Raw genomic sequence first — 18,991 nt, 5'->3', positions numbered from 1 at the left:
TATTTCGTTTGGGATAAAATTGGATGAAAAATAACTTAGTCTCACCTTTAACGTGTACTGTTCACCACGATCACCATTTTTAAAGTACTGTGCAGTGGTTATTCATTTCAATTTTGTTCATGGTTTTGTTTTTATTCATTAAATTTAAAATAAAACGAGTGAACCAACTTCTGTTGCTGTGAATTTAAGAGGGACATTGGAGCTTATCTGCTCCGGACTAGAGCAGTGGAAGTTAAGTGGATACTGCAGCCGACTGCAGCCTTAATGGCCATTGGCAGTGGAACAGATCGAGACCCGATAGCCTTGACAAGCTCGTGATCGGTTTTAGACGAGTGGACTCTTGTGTCAGATGAGCACAAGCGGCCCGTCATTGATCTCAACTGTCACTCTCCAGCTCTCTTCACAAGACTTTTCAAGTTGATGGCATCCGAAAATACTCCGGGCTCCTGGAGACGTGTCGGAAAGCTGCAGCGTGGTTTGATAACTGGTCACAAACGAGCAACAGCGGGAATCGGTGTGGTGTGTTTTAATTGTCTGCATCAGCAACTAATCAGATTTTCGAGGTCAGTCAGGAAGAGTTGGTTCCCTTTTCGCATTCGAATAACTTTGAAAATCGCGAACGCAAGTTTCTCTAATAACAATCCTGTCAAGCCGAGATAAGAGCCGTGTTTCTGATACGACTGTGCCAGTGCAGTCAGAAACCTGGGTTCACGTCAGGTCAGGGAGAAAAGTTAAACGTTGCTGAAGTTTTAAGTGTCGCTTTATGTAAAGGAAACTGATTATGGTTGAAGCTCTGCATAAATGACCAAGTTACAATATTTATTCTGCCACTAACTGAATGTTAGTCTTTAAGATGATCAGCCCTTCATTCACTGCTGCTTTATTCTAGATTTCATTCAGGGCTTGTCCTTTATATTCCACGCTTCATTTGGCACCGGCAATTTTATTCTCTTCCCTCCCGCCTTCTGTTTAATTTCCTAATTCTGTAGTCAGTGGGGTCGCGGTTTGTTAGCTTTCCGCTCTTCGTTTATCTGCGCTGGTGTCGCGGACTCTGCAGCCTGATCATTGGACGTCCCGGACCTGCAGACACGGCTCCCCTGCAGTTTGAATGCTAACCGCTATTTAAACACATTTTAACGTCACTCCTGTGATGCCGATCACCGCGATAATTTTACCTGCATTAATTATATGATTACATTTCCTGCAGGTGCATCTCCACAGCCGATAAAGGCAACGATGTCTTGACACCTAATTTATTTGAACAGATAACCGATTCCCGGCTCTCTACACTCCAGAGGTGGGAACGGCGCCGCACTGTTTCTGGGTTCGGGTCACCGGCTTCACACACGTGAAGCCGAGACGGAGTCATTAACCTTGGAGGCGTGCCCCTCGGCGGAGCGCCACTTAGCCGTGTCTGTGTTAATCCGTGCGCTGCGTACGTGAGCGTGCGCGTCAGGAGTCATTAGGAGTCGGCAGACAGTCGGTCGGTGTTGGCCGGGCCGACAGGCTCGTCTCGGGAAGGATGGACGGTCGTACAGGAGCTGATTTCTCATGACGGGCGCCGCCTCCCCGTGTGGGTCGTGCACGCCGTTTGGCTCGTGCACGCCCGCTTTCAGCAGAGGCCGAAGCGCCACCCTCTCTGTGTTGGATGAGCTGCAGCTGCCTGACAGGTGTTTTACTGACACCTGTAAACACACCGAGAAGATAATCCAGCGCGCTGGGAAATGCACGGAGGGGTTTTGGACAGAATTCAACACTGAGACTCAAAACCAGACTGTGATCATGACTTTGGTTTTTTAAAAAAAGCCGTCATAAATGTTGCACCCTGAGAATTAACAGACTTTTGCCAAGATTAGCCTGAAAGGAAAAAAAAAAAAATAAAAGGCTAAATTTGAGATCTTTTAGGAGATTTGGCAAATAAAGCATCAAGTGAAACATTTAATGGGATGAAATCCAAGAGCTGCAAATGGGTTTCCAGCACCAGTATCAGCGTTTTGCATCAGAACACAATGTTAAAACCGACAACATGCTTTTTTTAATGGAATAAAAACAACCTGTTCACACAAAGACAATTAGTAAAACAGATTTTTTTCACCTCGTGCTTCTTTAAGATAAGTCTCAGATACAGGTCACACTTTTTGTATGATGATGCAACAAAATTCAGCCCTCAGCGGCACTGAAACTAAAGGACAAGTGTGCAGTTGTCATTATTTAGAGTTTGTTAGATCAGGTTGGGTTGTGTGTGTGTGAGCTCGACACTTGCCGCTCCAGACGGTTTACACTGATGATACTCAGATTACAGAATCTGTTAGATTTACTCTCTCCTGTCATCGACATTTACATTTACCTCTGTTCTCCGATTCTCTGCTTGCAGGCAATCTCCCAGAGGCCTGGATTAGTGAAGGACCCGCACCGCTGGCTGGCTGAGACCAAGGTATTCGTAACATGCAGCGTTTTTTTTTTTTTTTTTAATGAGGGATTTTACTGAATAATTATCAATCATAATGGATCGTAATTAACTGCTTTCAAGGGTCTCTCAATGATTTTCAGTCTGAAATCTATTGATATAACTTTAATGCTGTTTTTAATCCGTCAGTGTCACTGAGAGCAGGTACTCTCTTCTCACAGATTTCAGAATTTCACTTCAATTCTAAGTGTTTTTAAAACATCAAAAGGGTAAAAAAGCCTGTGGGTGAGTTGTGGTGAGCAGCTCGATTAGCGCCGGAGCGTCTGAGAGGCCCTCAAGGACCGTTTAGGAGGTCGCTCATCTGTGATTCCTCAGATTTTAGAGCGGTGCTCACAGCGAAGCGCCATCACTTTACTGCTCCGAGTAAAATAAAAATGGATTCATTTCTTAAGAAAAATCCAATTCAGTTTGATTTCTGTGGAGCCAAATACAACGCCGGCATTTCAAGGTAGTTTGACGGAGAAAAACCAACAGTTCGACACGAGCGAGCAGAGGAGAATGAGGAGGGAAGGAAAAGAAACCTATGAACCTGGATCAGGTCAACAGATAGAAATCCGGTGATGGCAGAACGTCAGAGCTCACACTAAAATACACTTGTACCTGTGGGTTCAGTTCACGACTATTCATGTTTTCACAAAAATAATAAAGTTTGATTTCAAGGGAAAATAATCAACTGGATAAATTCAAATCTTCTTCCACGCTTTAACAAAGTATACATTTCCTCTCAGGTTTCCATTTTTCACCATTGTGACTTTTTTAATGCCAAACATTCGGAGATAATCCTCAGTTAATTCGCTAACGAGAAACAGTAACTGGAGGAAGCCCCGGAGTGTGCGTCTGCACGGCGCCGTCCTCCACTCCGCTCTCAGATCTGTTTCCTGCTGGCAGCGACGACTAGTTTCACATCACCGCTTCCCGTTTTTTTTATTTAATTTTATTTTCACATTTTGTGTATTTACACACAGAAAAACAGACAGTCTTCCCTGGCAGGTGTCCATTTGAGCCTGGCTGGCCGCCAGAGAGCGAGGAAAGCCTTCAGCACAGCCGAACACGCGGTCGACATATTGAGATCGGCATCCGAAGGTGTTTCCGCCTTCAGTCACGGTTCAGTTTCACCGTGAGCAAACAGCTCTGTACTAATATTTCTCAACATACAGAAGCGATGTGTTGCTATGACTGCGGCGGATAGCTTCTACAGACTGTCAGAAACGCAGGAATAAAGAGCAGAGACGGAGAGAGATAATTAGCTCCCTGTTTGGGAGTTTTCATGTTAAAAAAAAAAAAAAGAAAAAAAAGTGCAGTTTGTACTTGCAGGCCTGCACAGCTGGAATACCCATTTAGTCGTTCGTTTCATTTCACTGTGACGTCCTGTAGTAGAAACTTTGCTGTGGAAGGAGCAGGAGGCCGTTCAGACAGGAGAGGTTTTTCTCACTTCTGCGACTTTGCTTTAGGAAAATAAGGATTCTCCCGAGACGCTCTCCTATCAGACAGTTTGGGGTCTTAATTAAGTTCCTGCGCAGCGTCCTTGCATTGATTAGTGTGCAGATTTCTTTATCAGAAAGCCGAGTGGGAACAGAACATGCCCGCTTGTCTGGAGAATAATTTCATTATCAGCACACGTAGCGAGCGCGGCGTGTCGAGGTGCGAGCGGCGGCGGCGGCTTGTTGATGACTCCCCCCTTCCCCTCCCCCGGCGCCCCGGCTCCCCGTGTTTTTTTTTAATAAAAGCTTTGATCCAGCCTTGTTCAATACGTGCGTGTTTTCTGATAAACCGAGCAGACGAAGCTGCGCTGGCTGTGCGAGGAGGTGCGGGAGCGCGACGCCAGAGAGCAGCGCCTGAAGAAGCAGCACCACCAGACCCGGGACCAGCTCAAGGCCCTGAGGCAGAGCCGCGACTCGGAGCAGGCGGCCCTGCTGCGGCGCCTGGACCAGCAGGAGAGGCTGCTGCACGCCCTCAGCGCCGAGAAGAAAGGTGCTCATTGCTACATCTGACGTTGTGTTAAACATGGTTCACCAAGAACTGACCTCTGGCTAAGCCCCGCCCCCAAACGCAAACCAATCTCTTTTACATCCTCAGTGTGAAATGAAGCATTGCAGCTGGATATTAGGTATAATATTAGCTTTATTACATTTAAAAAGGTACATTATTGGTTGTTACACCCGTCAATTCACCTTCATCTGCAAACTTCTTAATTGAATTTTCGGTGCCGGAAGTCGTGGAGAAACAGTCTCCCGCTGGATTTCAAACCTTCCTCACTAATATTAATCCAGGTTCAGGATTAACATCAGGAGTACTGATCTCCCACCTGAGATCCAGAGCTGCCTCGGCTGCTCGACGGCGTTTGGCGAACGCTGCGGCAGTCGGGGAGCTGATTCCTGTTCAATGAGCGCGTTGGACGAGAAATCCATCAGTCGCTCCTGTCAGCTGAATTAATTGTTACGGAAGGCCATGAATATTTACCATAAGCAGCTCCTAATGAAAGTGTAGCCACTCCGGAGCCGCTCCTTTTGATTGATACAGCTGCCTCAGACCGATCGCTGCTTTCCTTCTTTCCTCATTTCCATGTAATCACGTCTTCATTACGATCGGCGGCTAATTCAGAGCAGCGGTGTGGGTCTGTGTCGTAATGGACGCCTGGAAGCGACGGATCCGCGGCTGCGAATCCGATGTGTTTTTTATTGTTTGGCCGTGTGCGGCGGCCTGTCTGTTTCGCGATTACGTCTTAATAGCTGTGAACTCTGAAAGAATAAGAAGAACTTGTTTTTGGGAAATGGGCCTAATTTGCGTTCCGCTGAGGGATCTAAAAAGACGCAGCACGGCCGTAGACAGAGGAGGGGGGTCGAGCGAGGTCCGGATGATTGGAAACCTTCAGAGAGACAGCCCCGATACCCTTGCGCCGTGGCGCTACGGCTTTGGGGTTATAGTGGGAGCATTGCACGAGTCCGATAAGCAGTCTGGAGATAAAGCTGCCGGCCCAGACCCCCTCTGGAATCACTTCGCTCTATCATCGGATCCAGTCAGCCGTTTGACAGAAGTAGCCTGCGTCTGTCTCCGCTGCAGGCGCAGAGCACGGATAGAGTCTGTTTAGTAAATACATCTGAGAGGTCTCTGCACCGTCTGGCTGCTTCAGCTGTGCGTTCACTGAAAGGAATTTCTTTGCTGCGATGTTGTTCTTTTTGAAGTCCAGGCGACTCATTGTCTTTTAAAAGAAAGCAGTTTCGGACCAGGGTTGGTCTCACCACTGGAAGTTTCCGTCACCACGTGGTTCTTGGGATCAATAAGGTGAGAGATTGACGTCCAGTCAGAACTCGAACACAGCATCATGTAAATGTTACCGTTCAGTCCCAGCAGACTCGCATCCAGCTCCGGTCTGACTGAAGCTGTTTTCTATCGGCTTCTTTTATCTCTACAGTTTAGCGACTGTTGCCTGGCTCTGCAGAGCCGCTGTGATTTACAGTATTTGTGTTGGACGGCGGCGGCGGTCCGTGTGCTTTCCTCCAGACCTTTCATTACCAGCGCAGTGCTCCCTGTCGGCCCTTTCCCCTTAAAAATAAGTCGGCGCCGCATGCGGAGATAACTGTGGCTTTTGTTTTACCGAAGCTCCCGCAGCTTGGAGGTGAGGTGGGACCGAGTGCGACTCACTGCGGATCAGACTTCCAAACTGCCAGTCGCTCAACTCCAAGAGTGGTGTTTTTAGATTATTTCACTTTTATTCGGAAGAAATATGATTTAATTCTTTCAGTTTCTGTATTTAGAATCAATCCTGCAGTCTTGAATTTAAACACCAGACTAACCCAAATTATAGTTGCTTTGTGGTTGTATCTGTGGTCCATGTGATGTTTTTGAACCAGTTTTTTTTTAATTCCTGTAATTTTATTAAAGCTATTTGCACACAGCTTGCGTCTCTCGGCGTCGTGCCAAACAGAGCGGAGCCGGATGATTGTTGCCGCGTTTGCTCCGCAAAACCCAAATTGCCCGGCAAATTCGGAGTTATTTTTCTAAATCAACATCTCATTAGACAGCCGGTGATTGTAATTAAAAGCAGTTTGATGCTGCAATCAGCCAGGAACACAAGGGGAGTTTGTCTTTCTGCTACCTGTAAACATAATCTGCTGGCGTCAAGCTGTGCTGGAGGACGATTCGTCACGTGACCAAAACTCGGTTAATTAATGCTTTGTGCTGCAGAATGTCTGTTTCCAGCGTTTCTTTTTATCCCTCGACTGAAAACTGATCACTGAGGAGTGTTTTCCTGGAGTCGGGTTATGATACTCTGTCCCAGCAAAGCAGATAATCTTAATATCTTGGCCGGTTTTGGCCCGCAGGCCTTATGTTTGAAACATCTCAGCGAAATGATAAACTTGATGATCTGCGGCTGCCTTTAGATTTACAAATATCCTCAACAGAACAGACCGAGCCTCTGTTTTCCTTCATGTTTCCGCTGAATCGATGCGACGTGACGCTTCCCAAAGACGGATGGGCCGCATCTGATCGATCCCCGCGCAGCCCGGACGGACCGCAAACACAATTTTACATCTGAAATGGAGGCTTCCGGTGCCGCTCCGTCTTAATTCATCAGCGGCGGCATCTCCTCTGACGCTGTCTTGTCGTTTCAGAGCTGCTGGAGAGGAGTCAGAGGAAGGAGGAGGAGATGAGGAGCCTTCAGGTCAGTGTCTCGCTTCGTCACTCGTCCATATCTCTCTACACGCCTCATCTTTTCAAATGACGATTAAAAAAAAAAATAAAGCAGCGGTTGGTGCATGTTTAGCTATTTGTGGATTTCTCGTTGGTCGTCTGCGCTGCTGTGTGACAGAATCCTCGCAGCCTCGCTGGGACACGTCGCTAATTACTGCGGACGCCACCGGAGGCCTCGTCTTAGTCTCTCAGTGCCGCAGCGTCGACACCTGGCAGGCCACCAGCTCACCTCGTCTGGAGTGGACCGGTCCCCCCTTTCCCACCATTAAACAGCAGCACACACACACACACACATACTCACACACACACTGCTGTCTGCAGAGAAAGTGTTTTCTGTGAGTGTGCGTGTCTGTGCTGGATATCGGTCCCATCTGTGGCTGCATAACGGCACCTGGCTGAGCGTGTGTGGCCTCTCAGACGCAGCGCAGCTTTTAATTATGAGGGATGAGAAGAGAGAGAATGAAGGACACCGTGCGAGCGGGGAAAAAAAGAAAAGGACTAATAAAGTACGGGCCGGGCTGAGGTGGAATAATGCTCTATTTATCTCGTCCGTCAGCGTCGTCTCACACACACACTCACACACACTCTCTCTCTCTGACGCGTCACCGGGCCTCGTCTTGAAAGTCGTAAAGTGACGCTGACATTTTTTGTTGACGCTCACTCAGTGCCGGGTTTTTTAGTTTTGTTTATCGCCGTCGCTTAAGCCGGGGAACATTCCGCCAACCCGTCCGCTCTTTTCTTCCACTTGAAGCATTTTTGATTTGAGGATGAAGAGACTGAAACGCTTTTGATCCTTCAAACTGGAAACAGCCTCGCAGGTAATAATGGCGCAGTGCGATTGTGTAAATCTATAAAGACGCTGCAGCGGCTTTGCGTCCCACTGCTCACCGCTTAAAAAAAGAAAGATATGCAAATGCAGAGTTTTTCCTTTATTTATTTTTGTTCCCCGTGACGCCAGCACTGACACTGGCGATCATGTTTCCCTCGCTCGCTCGCGTATTCAGACCCCGGGCGTTAGCTGCATGTGTCCCTTTATGATCGTTTGCGCCTCAGAACTCGAAGTGACGCGATGTTTCCGTCTTCCACTCGTACTTCTTCAGCTCACAACACTCTCTGGTCTTTATGAAGATGAAAAAAAACCGTTGGTGACGCTGCTGTGTTTCTGTCTGTCCGCAGGACCGCGTGCTGGACCTGGAGATGGTGAGCTGTGAAGTTTCTAAAGCGCCGGCGTAGTTTCGGCTGCGTCTGCAGGTTCACCCCAGGCTGCGCTTGTTTAGCAGTGCGCTCGGAGTTGGGAGTGACGGCTTTAGTCAAGGCTCAGAGCTCCGTTAATCATCATAAGTCTTGCTGACGGGGTTAAGAGCCCAGCCGGCGGTGCGGTATTGACCCGGGCGTCCAAACTGTTAACGTCCGCCGCCGACGTCCTTAATCAGCTATCAGGCGTCGGGCGGAAATTAGCGAGCGGCGCTGAAAGGTTGTATTGACCCGCCTTCCTCTCCGGAATGAAAGGAATTGTGGCTGTCGCAGGCTGAGCCGTCCATCCATCACAGTCACGCCGCGCGCTCGTCTACTTTCAGCCTTCAGTCGGCAGGAAGAGGAAACAATCCGGGCCGTGCCGGGACGCATCGACCCGCCTCGGGTCATCCAGAGTGTTTTTACTTTACAGCAATCAGCCGCTCGCTTTGATGACTGGACGCTGGGATGAGCGGACTGGAGCCGTCACTTCATTACAGCTTGTGCTGAGTGCGTCGCAACGCCGGCCCTCGATCAGCGATCGGCGCTACGACGTGTCTGCGGGTTTGCAACCGATCCATACTGCAGCGGCTGCGATGACGGTGGGAGCGACAGAAAGTGCATCGACGGCGCCTCCAGCAGTGACGATTTAGTGGGACGGGGCCAACGATTGAGGGGAAAAAAAACAAAAAAAGAAACTCCAGCGACTGTAAAGATGTTTCCACAGGAACTGTGGAACAGCTTCGCGTAGCTCTGAAACATCCTGAAACATTGTTCACACAGGTTGATTCACCCCTTTCCTCACCATCTCTCTTAAAAAAAACACAAAAAAAATGTCTTGCAGGTCTTGTTATGTTAGTAATGTGTGCTAAAAAAAACTAGGAAAACTCTAAATGCTTTATGTCTGTATGCAGTAAAAGCAAAAACTCAACTCACGACGAGGAAACGAAAACGACGAGGAGGGGAAAACTCCAGCCAGCAGCAAAACAAGCAAACAAAGCATGCATTAAAAAGAACGAGAAAGAAAATAAATTGTGTAGCAGTATCCTGTGTTGAATTTGGCACAGTGCTCAGCGCTCACACACACTCACACACACCATGCCGCCATTGTTTACGCCAGAACGAGAGGGAAGCGGTGCTGCGTTCAGGCAGAGTCCCTGCCTGGCTCTCCGCTGCTTCGGTGGAGGGAAAAGTTTTCGCTGAGATTCTTGTTGGTTTTCTGGCTCGTCTTGACACATCGCAGTCCGCACGCTTTGCTTTCATCTTTACTTCATCTTGCACATTTTTTTCTTTTTTTCTTTTTTTTTTTTTTTGAAGAGAACATTTTCGAAGCATTAAGATTCACCTCGGTTTTATCGTTGACCAGACCGGAGTTACCAGGCAGGAAATGCAGGATTTTCCTCCCACAGGTTGAGAAGTATCGTATTCCGGGGAGAGTAATGAGGAGGGACGGGTACCGAGCCCCGGGGCAAAGTTTTTAAATACCAGACGATCGATAAGCTCCGACAGTAATGGTTCTTTTAACGGTACATTAGAACAGTGGTCCCCAACTGTTTTTGCACCGCGGACCGGATTTTCCTGCAAATCGACAAGACGGTGTGTAAAAACACCTTAACGAGGATAGGGATGCATAAAAAAAAAATAAATGAAATGGAATAAAATCCCAATATAGATTAATGGAAAATGAAATGTAGCTGCTTCCTTCCGCTATCTAGAAGTTAATCATTATTCTGTGCTAATAAGTTTTCACTTTCTCGTTGCTCACCTCCTGAGGTGTTGCGTGTCTTGGAGGTGAAACCGTTGTATTGAAGGTGTTTGTAGTTGAACTCGGTGCGTTATGTGTGTGTCTGAGACTAACGGGGGGAGTAAAATAAACCTATCTCATCTGCAAGGCAGATTTCATCCATGGTTTTTTTTTTCGGCTACAGGCTCCATTAAAAAGCTCTGAAATACTCATATCTTTTACAACAGGAGAACTACACCTCTTCAGCAACAGCTTTGACGATTTCCAGCTTGAAATGAGTTAAAATGTTCGTTATGTAGCTTGGTAGATGAACTATCTGCTCAGTAAAATGCATTCTGCTGATATGCATCAAGTGTAAAAAGCAGCTTATTGTGTGGATACTTAAAATCCAGTTTATTTAAGGTTGTACCACGTTTCCCATGCAGAACGGGGCTGCTTAGCATTCTGTGTGGTCATGTGGGAGGATATAAATAATACATGGCGGCGTGAGCAGTGGACCTTTGTTGTTCGGGCACCGGATCCCGATATCAGCGCAAACACAGAGGCGTCGGCCGATCGCAGCCCGCGGGCGCGTGATCCCGCCGCGCCGCCTTCACGTGCAATCACGGCTTCACGTGAACGCCGACCGAGGGCGACGTCTCGCCGCTTCCCCTCCGTCTTTGATCTCCTCGCCGCTGACGGGCGGGGAAACTCCACGGCGGGGAGAGATGGACGCTGAAGCCTCCGTCGTGGCTCTTCCGCGCGTCTGAAAGCAGGAACGGCGTTCCGTCTCTGTCATGAGTTTCTTCTCGTTAATGTTTAATTTATTTGCTCTCTTGCTCCGTTTGGAATTTTAATCACGAGAGTTGAGGAGCGCACTTTTAAAAAGTCAAGGTTTTAACGCTCCCGGTGCCCAGCGCTGTTAGCAACCCGCCAGCCGGGGACGAGGTGAAGCGTAAGAGAGCAGTCAGACTGACTCTAATACTTAGAGAGGATATTTAGAACCTTATAGCAGCCAACATAATGGAATAAGATGTAATGATTCGGGCCATTTTTAATGAAATAAATCCAAAAATATTTGGATTGGGACGACTATTCCACCTGATATGCCTATTTTTAGTTATAAGAATGCACAAAACCTGCAAAAAAGAGATTTAATTTCTAAGAAATTCATGTATTATTATGTAACTGACTGCAGTTGTCACATTTTTTAAGGATTTTTTTTAAACATCAAAGTCTGTATTGTGTTGCAAATACAACAGCAACACTAACATTGACTGTCAATCTTATTTATTTAGACATCTTTGGCTCCACGTCTCTTCCTGACACTCGTTTTGTTTTGCGTTTCCTTGCTTCCCAGAACACCAAAGCGGCTCTCGACCACTTGGAGTCGATTCCAGAGAAGCAGTGCCTGATGGAAAACTTCAGAGATCTAGAAGTGAGTTCACATGGAGTCGCTCTGATAACTGATCGCAGATTCCAGCGAAAACACACGGAGACTCCAGCGGCGAATGCAGAAAAGCAGGATTATTCTTTTAATTGTGTGTGTGTGTGTGTGTGTGTGTGTGTGTAGGAATCCCAGCAGCAGAGGGACATGGTGGAGCAGCGCTACAGTAAATACAAGGAGATGGTGTGGGACCTGCAGCACCAGCTGGACGAGTCCAAACGGCGGATCCAGGAGCACAAAGTACGATTCCTGCCACTGTGTTTATAGTGCCGTCCGTTTCTAAACAACAACCCCCCCCCCCCCCCCCCCCCCCCTCCTCTTTCAGCGGTTAATTGCGCTGCTTTGTTCAAACAGCAGCTGTTTGGCCAGGGATAGCCGGACTTCGAGAGCCATTTGCGAGCCGCGCTCACCCACGCAGATGCCGGCGCGCACGCCGCGCTTAATTTGCAACTCCGTATGAATAAATGAATAATTCCGCACGCCGGTTAATGCATCGCGGACGGACAGAGCGCCGCGGGCCCGCCAAGTAAATGGCGGGTAGTCGAGCCCTCGAACAAAGCCGCTAATCGCCGCCGCCGTCGAGGCGTCATTGATGACAGCCGATCGGCATCTGCAGTCAGACCCATTAGCCACGCTGTGCGAGGAGCGGCGATTGCTTTGGCCTGACGGAGGAAGGATGGATGGAAGTTGGCTACGAGTGGCAGCTCCTGTTCACACGGCGGACTGGTTCTCTTCCAGCGAGCGACTCCAGTCCATCAGGAGTGCTGCGTGTCGTTGTTGCAGGTCGAAATCAAGAAATACATCAAAATGTTAAACACTCTTTATATTGTTCACTTTTTTTTTTACATTTGAAACAACAAATGAAACAACAGTTTCACTTCTGTGCAAAGAAATGCTGCAAAGAAAGGCTTTTTTTTTTCCTTCTTCTCTCTTTTAACTGATCAGAACTGAGTAAATAAACAGCAGGAAGACGAGCGTTTTGTTCTCCTCGCCACACTCACAGGGTTTTTGAAGGAACTCTGCGGGGAGCTTGTCTCCCAGATCTCGTGTGGATATAAACTTGATGAAATGCGTGTTTGTTCCTGTGACAGACAGACGGCGCCCCGCTGAGATCGCCCCTCCGCGAGGACGACCGCGCTGTCGCTCTTCCTCTAAACTTAATCCTGGGTGACGCTGCCGAGGCCTGTCGGCCCTCCTGGCTGCAAAGTTGAACTCAGTACTTTCTGATTAATAATAATCTGCTGAAAAACTTTTGCTCGGCCCTCTCAGTGCGATGGTAATTAGAGGCTGAACCCCACCAGATCCCCGTTTCAGCGCATGAAACATCGCCGCTCCTTCCGAAACCCACAAAGCAGTGCGTGCTGCTGCAGCCCAGTGGGATCAATTTACACCGGGAAGTTTTTTTTTTTTTTTTTTTTTCTACCCGTCAGGTGGAGTAAAAACTGAGTCTGATGAGACCGTAGCGGTGCGGTTAGCGCCGCGCCGTCCGCCGAAAGTTCACGCCAGTTTGACTCGGCCGTTGCGTCCTCTTGTTTTTCCAGGACGAGAAGTTGGACGCCGCCTCCCGGAGCCTGCGGCTGGCCGCGCTCTCCTCCTCCATCAGAGGCTCCGGCGCTCTCCTCGACGCTCCCTGTGAGTACTCTGCTCGCCATCGCGCTCACTTCTCCACCTCCCTGCTTCATTAGAGTTAAAAAAAAAGAAAAGAAAAGAAAAGAAATTCCAGGTCTGCACCTTCAGGATTCACATTTTGTTTGCGTCTCGAGAGGCGGAGAGGAAACAAGGTCACGGAGAGTGCGTGCCGAAGAGGTTTGCCCGGCCGGGAATTGAACCGTGGTCAGCTAAGTGGAGTGCTCCTCACGGTGAATGCACTCTGAAGGGTATGGATTAGCTGGCTGGAGCTGCGGTTTGTCAGGGATTCATTTGCATACTTTACCGTGGTGTTTGTGAGCGCCGACCTGCTCCGGCTGACGGAGGCGTCTCTGACCGACACCTCGCTAAACGCTACAGTTATCAAAGTGTCAAAGGACACAAAAAAAAAACTATAGAAATCTGGAGTCATGCTGTTACTTTAGAGCCTTCTTTTAGAGAACTGATCTCAAATGTCACCGAATCTAAAATGCTAAGAAGTACTCAAAGAAAAAAAAAAGCATTGGTAGAAAGCAGAGACGCTGCCGTCGTCTTCAGATCCGAGCTTATTGCCTATTTAACAGTGAGCGAGCCGGAGCAGGAGAAACGCCCTCTGGGCCGGCGAATCAAAAAGTCAAATCCTTCCAGATTCTAAAACGATATGGTAAAAAGTGTCTGAGGAGGCTGCGCCGTGACGGCGTGTGGGCGGCGGAACGTCAACACACACGGAGAGCGGTGCAGAAGCATCCAGATCGTCAGGCTCTGAATGTGGCCTCACACACCAGGACCGCAAACGGCTCCAGCGTGTCCAGAAGCCGAGATTCACCAGGAGCGAAAAATCCTCCCGGCTCACATCTCTGGACCGTTTCTCCTGAAATGAGAGGACTTGCTGATCTCTGTATTGTTTAGAAATGATGTTTCTCTCCTCAGTCGGTCTCCTGCTGTCACCTCTCAGTATTTAACTTGGCAACTGTGTGTGTGTGTGTGTGTGTGTGTGTGTGTGTGTGTGTGTGGCTCCCAGCCAGGCTCACTTGTAGCACTTTCCTAAGCCGCTTATCAATATTTGGCGCCGGCTGAGAGGAGCACACTTTTCGTCACTCTCCGTCCATTCCTCCCGGCGGCGCCTGGTCCTCGTCCTCGTTAGCGTTAATACACAATGCAATCATCGCACACTCTGGCGCTTTGGCAGGGGGAGACGAGAGCCAGTCGTGTTTTGCGAACGCGGCGAGCTGTCTAACGACAGGCAGGAGTGTTATGTTCCCACTTTACGGACAGATGAGCTGTGAACGCGACCACCTTCCTCTCTGTTTCTTCGCCTCGCAGCTCCCAACAAACGGCTCACCAGCTCGGACTTGGAGGAGAGCGCCGCGGCCAGAACTCTGGCAGATTAGCCGCAGCCTCGATCCGTATCTCTGCAACGCCAAACGCCGACTGACTCCACCTGCCAGGTGCTCGTCCAGCACCGAGGACCACTCAGCAGTAATCCTCCTCCTCCTCTTCCTCCTCGCCCAGCAGGCCGAGACGGCGAAGAGGACCTCCACGTCCGTGCACTGTTAAAGTATTTTAAAGTTATTTATAAAGAATAGACACTTTAGGGTTATTTAATAGATATGGAAAAGCTTGAAGCCAAAGTAGTTACACTGTTTTTTTTTTTTTTGTTTTTTTTTTTTACTAACTTGAGTTTTAAACACTGTTTTAGATTAAAGGTGACATATTATTCTGAACATTCATAGATAAATCTTAACTATATAATAACACTAGAGGCTCTAGAGTTTCTACAGTGTTGATATTTAAGGACATCTTTATATTCTTTAGAACGATATATTGATATTCCAGCTGCCAGTGTCAACACCACTCCGACCGGCCGCCATCGTAACAGACCTCACCTCCAGAAAACCAGATTAAACACATATAGTCCATCAATTATTTGATTATTTTTCATTAATATGTCACTTTTAAGTCGTCTGGACTCTTGATAATGTATTTTGTACTAAAACTAACAACTCTGGTGCCTTTTCAACAACATGCAGTTTTTCTTCACTGTGATAAAGTAAACACTGTGTTCTTATTTTTGTAATGTTTGGATCGCCTCCTAGCCTGTTGTTTTATATTTACACCGCGAAGATTCAGTTTGTATTTGTTAATAAAAATGAGAAAACCTTTGTGACGCCGTTGCACCTCGGGTATCTGGAGTAGTATCAGACTTTTAGAAAAGTGGTGGAATATGAGAACTGAGTGACGGAAAGAAAAAAATAAACATATTCTCAATGCTTTTTACTTTTTGCTACTTACTACTTCTTACGCCTGCCTGAAAAGCTGCGATTATTTACACGGCCTGATTGGTAACGTCGTCGTTCCTGCGGAGTCACGAGCCGTTTTCAAACCCGAAAACAAGACATTTATCAGGCTGAACTCCTCCGGAGGAATCTGCTTCACGCGCCTCGGGTAAATCCGAGCCCGTGGGTGTTCGGGGAGCTTTGTGCGTGCCAGCTGCACGACACAAGTCGTCTTCTTTAAAAGCTTCTGCAGGTGTCTTTTGTGCAGCGGCCCGTAATATGCAAAGAGAGACGGGGAAGGAAAGGCTTTAATTGACAGCTAAGTGGTCTTTCTTGTTTATGAAAATCAAAAGCTTTTGCAAGTTTTTTTTAATGGCCATTTTTTTGTGCGCCTTCTATGAAAACCGCCTCGTCTGAGCGCCGTCCTCCAAAATGGGAAAGTCTTGTTGTTTTGGAAAGTTTCAGTTTAGACGTAATGAAAGTGTTCGTATGGAGGGCGATTATGAGTCCAGCCTGCGTTTAGTGAGACAGGAAAGCGGAGCTCAAACCCAAGGAAAAAAAAAAAAAAAACCGAGCCGCCGAGCCGTGCTAAGCCTCCGCTCAATCCCCGCTTCCCCTCTTAAGTTCTAAGTACATCAGAAAAAAGCCGAGGTCCAGAGGAAAATATTGAACGTTCCTCTGAGCACATATTGCGGCCGGGGCCTCGGTGCATTCGTGTGACGGCTCCTCAAACACTCCGCAAGATTTCACCCTTATCTACTGATGTGGAGTTTTATTTTATTTTTTTTTTTAAAGATGGCGACGGCCTCAAACAGCCCGGAATCGACTGGAGACTAAAAATTGAAAAGTAAAAAAAAAAAAAAAAAAAAAAAAAAAAAAAGTGCTTTGTGGCTTCAATTTCACCTGTCAGACGGGGGCAGGGTGTGTTTCAGCAATAATATTTGTTCCCCCGTGAGGGCTCCGACCTGCGCCGGGAACTTAAATTTAAAGATGATGAGCAATCTCGGCGTCGTGCGTTTTCGCCAGCTCATTCATCATCGTATTGATATTTTCACATTTGTGTAAATAAATCACATTTGGCGGGTGGCTTTGACAGTCACTCCTACACACGCGCACACACACACACACAGAGCTCTTTGCACTGTAACGACGTCCCTCAGAAAGCGTCTGCTTATCTGAGCCGTATTAAGTTGCAGAACACAAAACTCATAGATCAGTCCCCAGAAGGCGAGTTTCCTCACATTTACATTCTGCCCCATCATTAGTCCAGCTTTACTCCGCTTTGTCAGGTTCAGACTGTAATGAATAAATTCAGGGCTTCCCTCTCGGTTTGTGTTTTCTCGTGGTGGTAAGTACAGATTAAAAAGGAGAAATCTTGAAACAGTTTGTAATTTGAATTAGCACTTGGCCTGGCATCAAACAGCCTCACATCTGTCTACGCTGGAAAAAAAATCTGCATACTTGCATAAAATACTATGTTGTACGCTGTAGGTCAAAGGTCAGCTGTCTCTATGACAACTAAAAATATCAAGAGGCGAGAGTTAGTTCATGCTACACCAGCAGCTTTCGTTGCCATGTTGAGTGTCTGAAAACACTGATTCCATGGAAAAGCATGACTTTTTTCATGTGTAAACTGACTTTAAAATCAACATATCTCTAGAAAAGCTGCGAACATTAAAAGTGCAAACTTAAAAAATTGCAGTCAAAAGCAGCACAGTGTCACGTGTGACTTAATGACTTTAGTGATCACACATTTTCATGTGAGATTTAATGTTATAAGCATCTTTTCTGTCTAAAGAAAACATGATGTGCATTTTTAAAGCACTCGCTGGGATTTGCCTGCAGCAGTGTATGGAGCAGATCTTCAGTGTTGAAGATACTCAGATGCCTGAAAGTCTGTGGAAAAAGGTCTGCAGATAATGAAGTTGTAAAAACACTTGAGTGAGTGCTACAACAACTGCAACACACACACACACACACACACACACACACACACACACACACACACACACACACACACAATCAGGAATAAAGCGGCTCCTAAAGCTAAGGCTCATTGAATATTACCCCAGTAAAACGGGCATTAGTAAACACAGCCACCCCTCGGTGTCGCCTCCGCCTCTCGCAGCCAGTGGAGCGGCAGCGGCGGCGGCGGCGTGTTTTCTGCTGTTTCCCGCGCCGGCGTAAGCCTCTGCAGCCGTCGCCGAGGCTGATTCCCATTAGAACAAACCTATTTGGCTTGCATTACAAACCCATTCAATCAAGCAGCGCCGCGCTGCTTTTTCGTTTAAGCCCGGAGGCTGCGAGTGTATCCAGCCGCCGCCGTTCAATAAGTGAATGGGTTATTGCAGCTGAGTCTCCATATCAAGCTCATTTTCTCCAGGGCTTTAAAGCAGGGCCTCCATTTTTTTTTTTTTTTTCCTTCCCTGGAATTGTCGTGCAACTATTTGTATTTATAACCGTCTCTGTGAAATAAGATGCGGCGCCGCATGCCGCCGCCGCCGCCGCGCTCGCTGAATATGCAGCAGTCACGGGTGAGTGGAGTGATTTCCATGTTTGATGGCGGACAGGTGGAGGGAGCCGCCGCTCGGCACGCCACGGTGACCCCTCCTGGCGGGGCCGGCGGCGGCGGGGGGGAAAGGCTCATCGCGTCCTTCGTGTGGCGATCGGGGAGGTCGTCACGAGTCTGGTGACGCTCGGAGATAAGAACCCCGACCGCGACCCCTCGCGGGGGCCAACGGTACTCCCTCTCCACGCTCCACCTGTGTACATCTCTGATTGGCCCATTCTACTTGTTACATATTTCATCCCGAGCTGATTTTGAAACGGCGTTTTAGATGAAATCTACAAAACAAATGAGATGAAACCTGCTCTGTGCAGCTGCTGCGGCGTGTGCGACCGACCAGAACGAGCGGCGAGAGGATTTGGATTTGGAGAGCGTCGACGGGTTCACGCAGCTGCGAGGAGACCATGGCGAAAAAAAAAAAAAAAAATAAAACCTGAAAAAAAATAAAAAACTGGTGTGTGTGAGAGGAGTTCAGCCGCAGAGCGGCACAATTGAATTTGAAGAGGTCACTAATTGACAGAGAGATTAATGGCGGATGTGGCCGAGCTGTAAACGAGTGTTTGTGTATGTAAAGAGGGAAAATAGCAGGAAGGACCTGCAGAGGGTGGAGAGGGCGGCGCTGAACAACACTGGTCCAGTCCACTAAATCATCATCCCTGCTGCTGTCTGGAACAGGAGATAGAGTCTCAAAAACCTTTACCGATGCCTCAAAAGCAGCTTTTTACCGACACACAGCCACATTCACCAGCCTGAATACTCTCAAATAATCTTTTTGTCCCAGTTTTCATGGTGACGTTTCAAGTGAAAACGCTTCTTTTTTTTTTTTTTTTTGCTTTTTCATTTCAGTATAATTCTGTTTGCAGAGCAACGTTCAAATGAGAATCTTCACTCTCCATTTGTGGTTTTGCACGTTTGTTGACGCTGGTGTTTTCATCCTGATTACTCACACAGAGCAGCATTA

General features: G+C 47.7%; 1 protein-coding gene across 4 annotated transcripts in view; it reads left to right on the top strand.

Moving 5' to 3' along the window:
• The window catches only part of cep128 (centrosomal protein 128), a 34,021-nt gene extending 18,585 nt beyond the window's left edge, over positions 1 to 15,436 (top strand). The window contains exons 18-25 of one of the 4 annotated variants that reach the window (XM_030109918.1): positions 2,375 to 2,434; positions 4,246 to 4,438; positions 7,081 to 7,130; positions 8,336 to 8,359; positions 11,476 to 11,553; positions 11,689 to 11,802; positions 13,104 to 13,194; positions 14,512 to 15,436. In XM_030109918.1, coding sequence (XP_029965778.1) covers positions 2,375 to 2,434; positions 4,246 to 4,438; positions 7,081 to 7,130; positions 8,336 to 8,359; positions 11,476 to 11,553; positions 11,689 to 11,802; positions 13,104 to 13,194; positions 14,512 to 14,579 — 678 coding nt within the window. In that variant the 3' untranslated portion in view covers positions 14,580 to 15,436. Of the gene's footprint in view, positions 1 to 2,374; positions 2,435 to 4,245; positions 4,439 to 7,080; positions 7,131 to 8,335; positions 8,360 to 11,475; positions 11,554 to 11,688; positions 11,803 to 13,103; positions 13,195 to 14,511 lie in introns of those variants that run through there. The other 3 variants (XM_030109919.1, XR_003932980.1, XM_030109920.1) reach the window with 3 other exon arrangements.
• The last annotated feature ends 3,555 nt before the right edge of the window (positions 15,437 to 18,991 follow it).

This window comes from Salarias fasciatus, chromosome 15 (assembly GCF_902148845.1).
Source record: "Salarias fasciatus chromosome 15, fSalaFa1.1, whole genome shotgun sequence".
In the NCBI taxonomy this organism is placed as follows: domain Eukaryota; kingdom Metazoa; phylum Chordata; class Actinopteri; order Blenniiformes; family Blenniidae; genus Salarias; species Salarias fasciatus.
The sequence above is the reverse complement of the archived record's forward strand: the minus strand, read 5'-3'. Positions and strand labels throughout refer to the sequence as shown.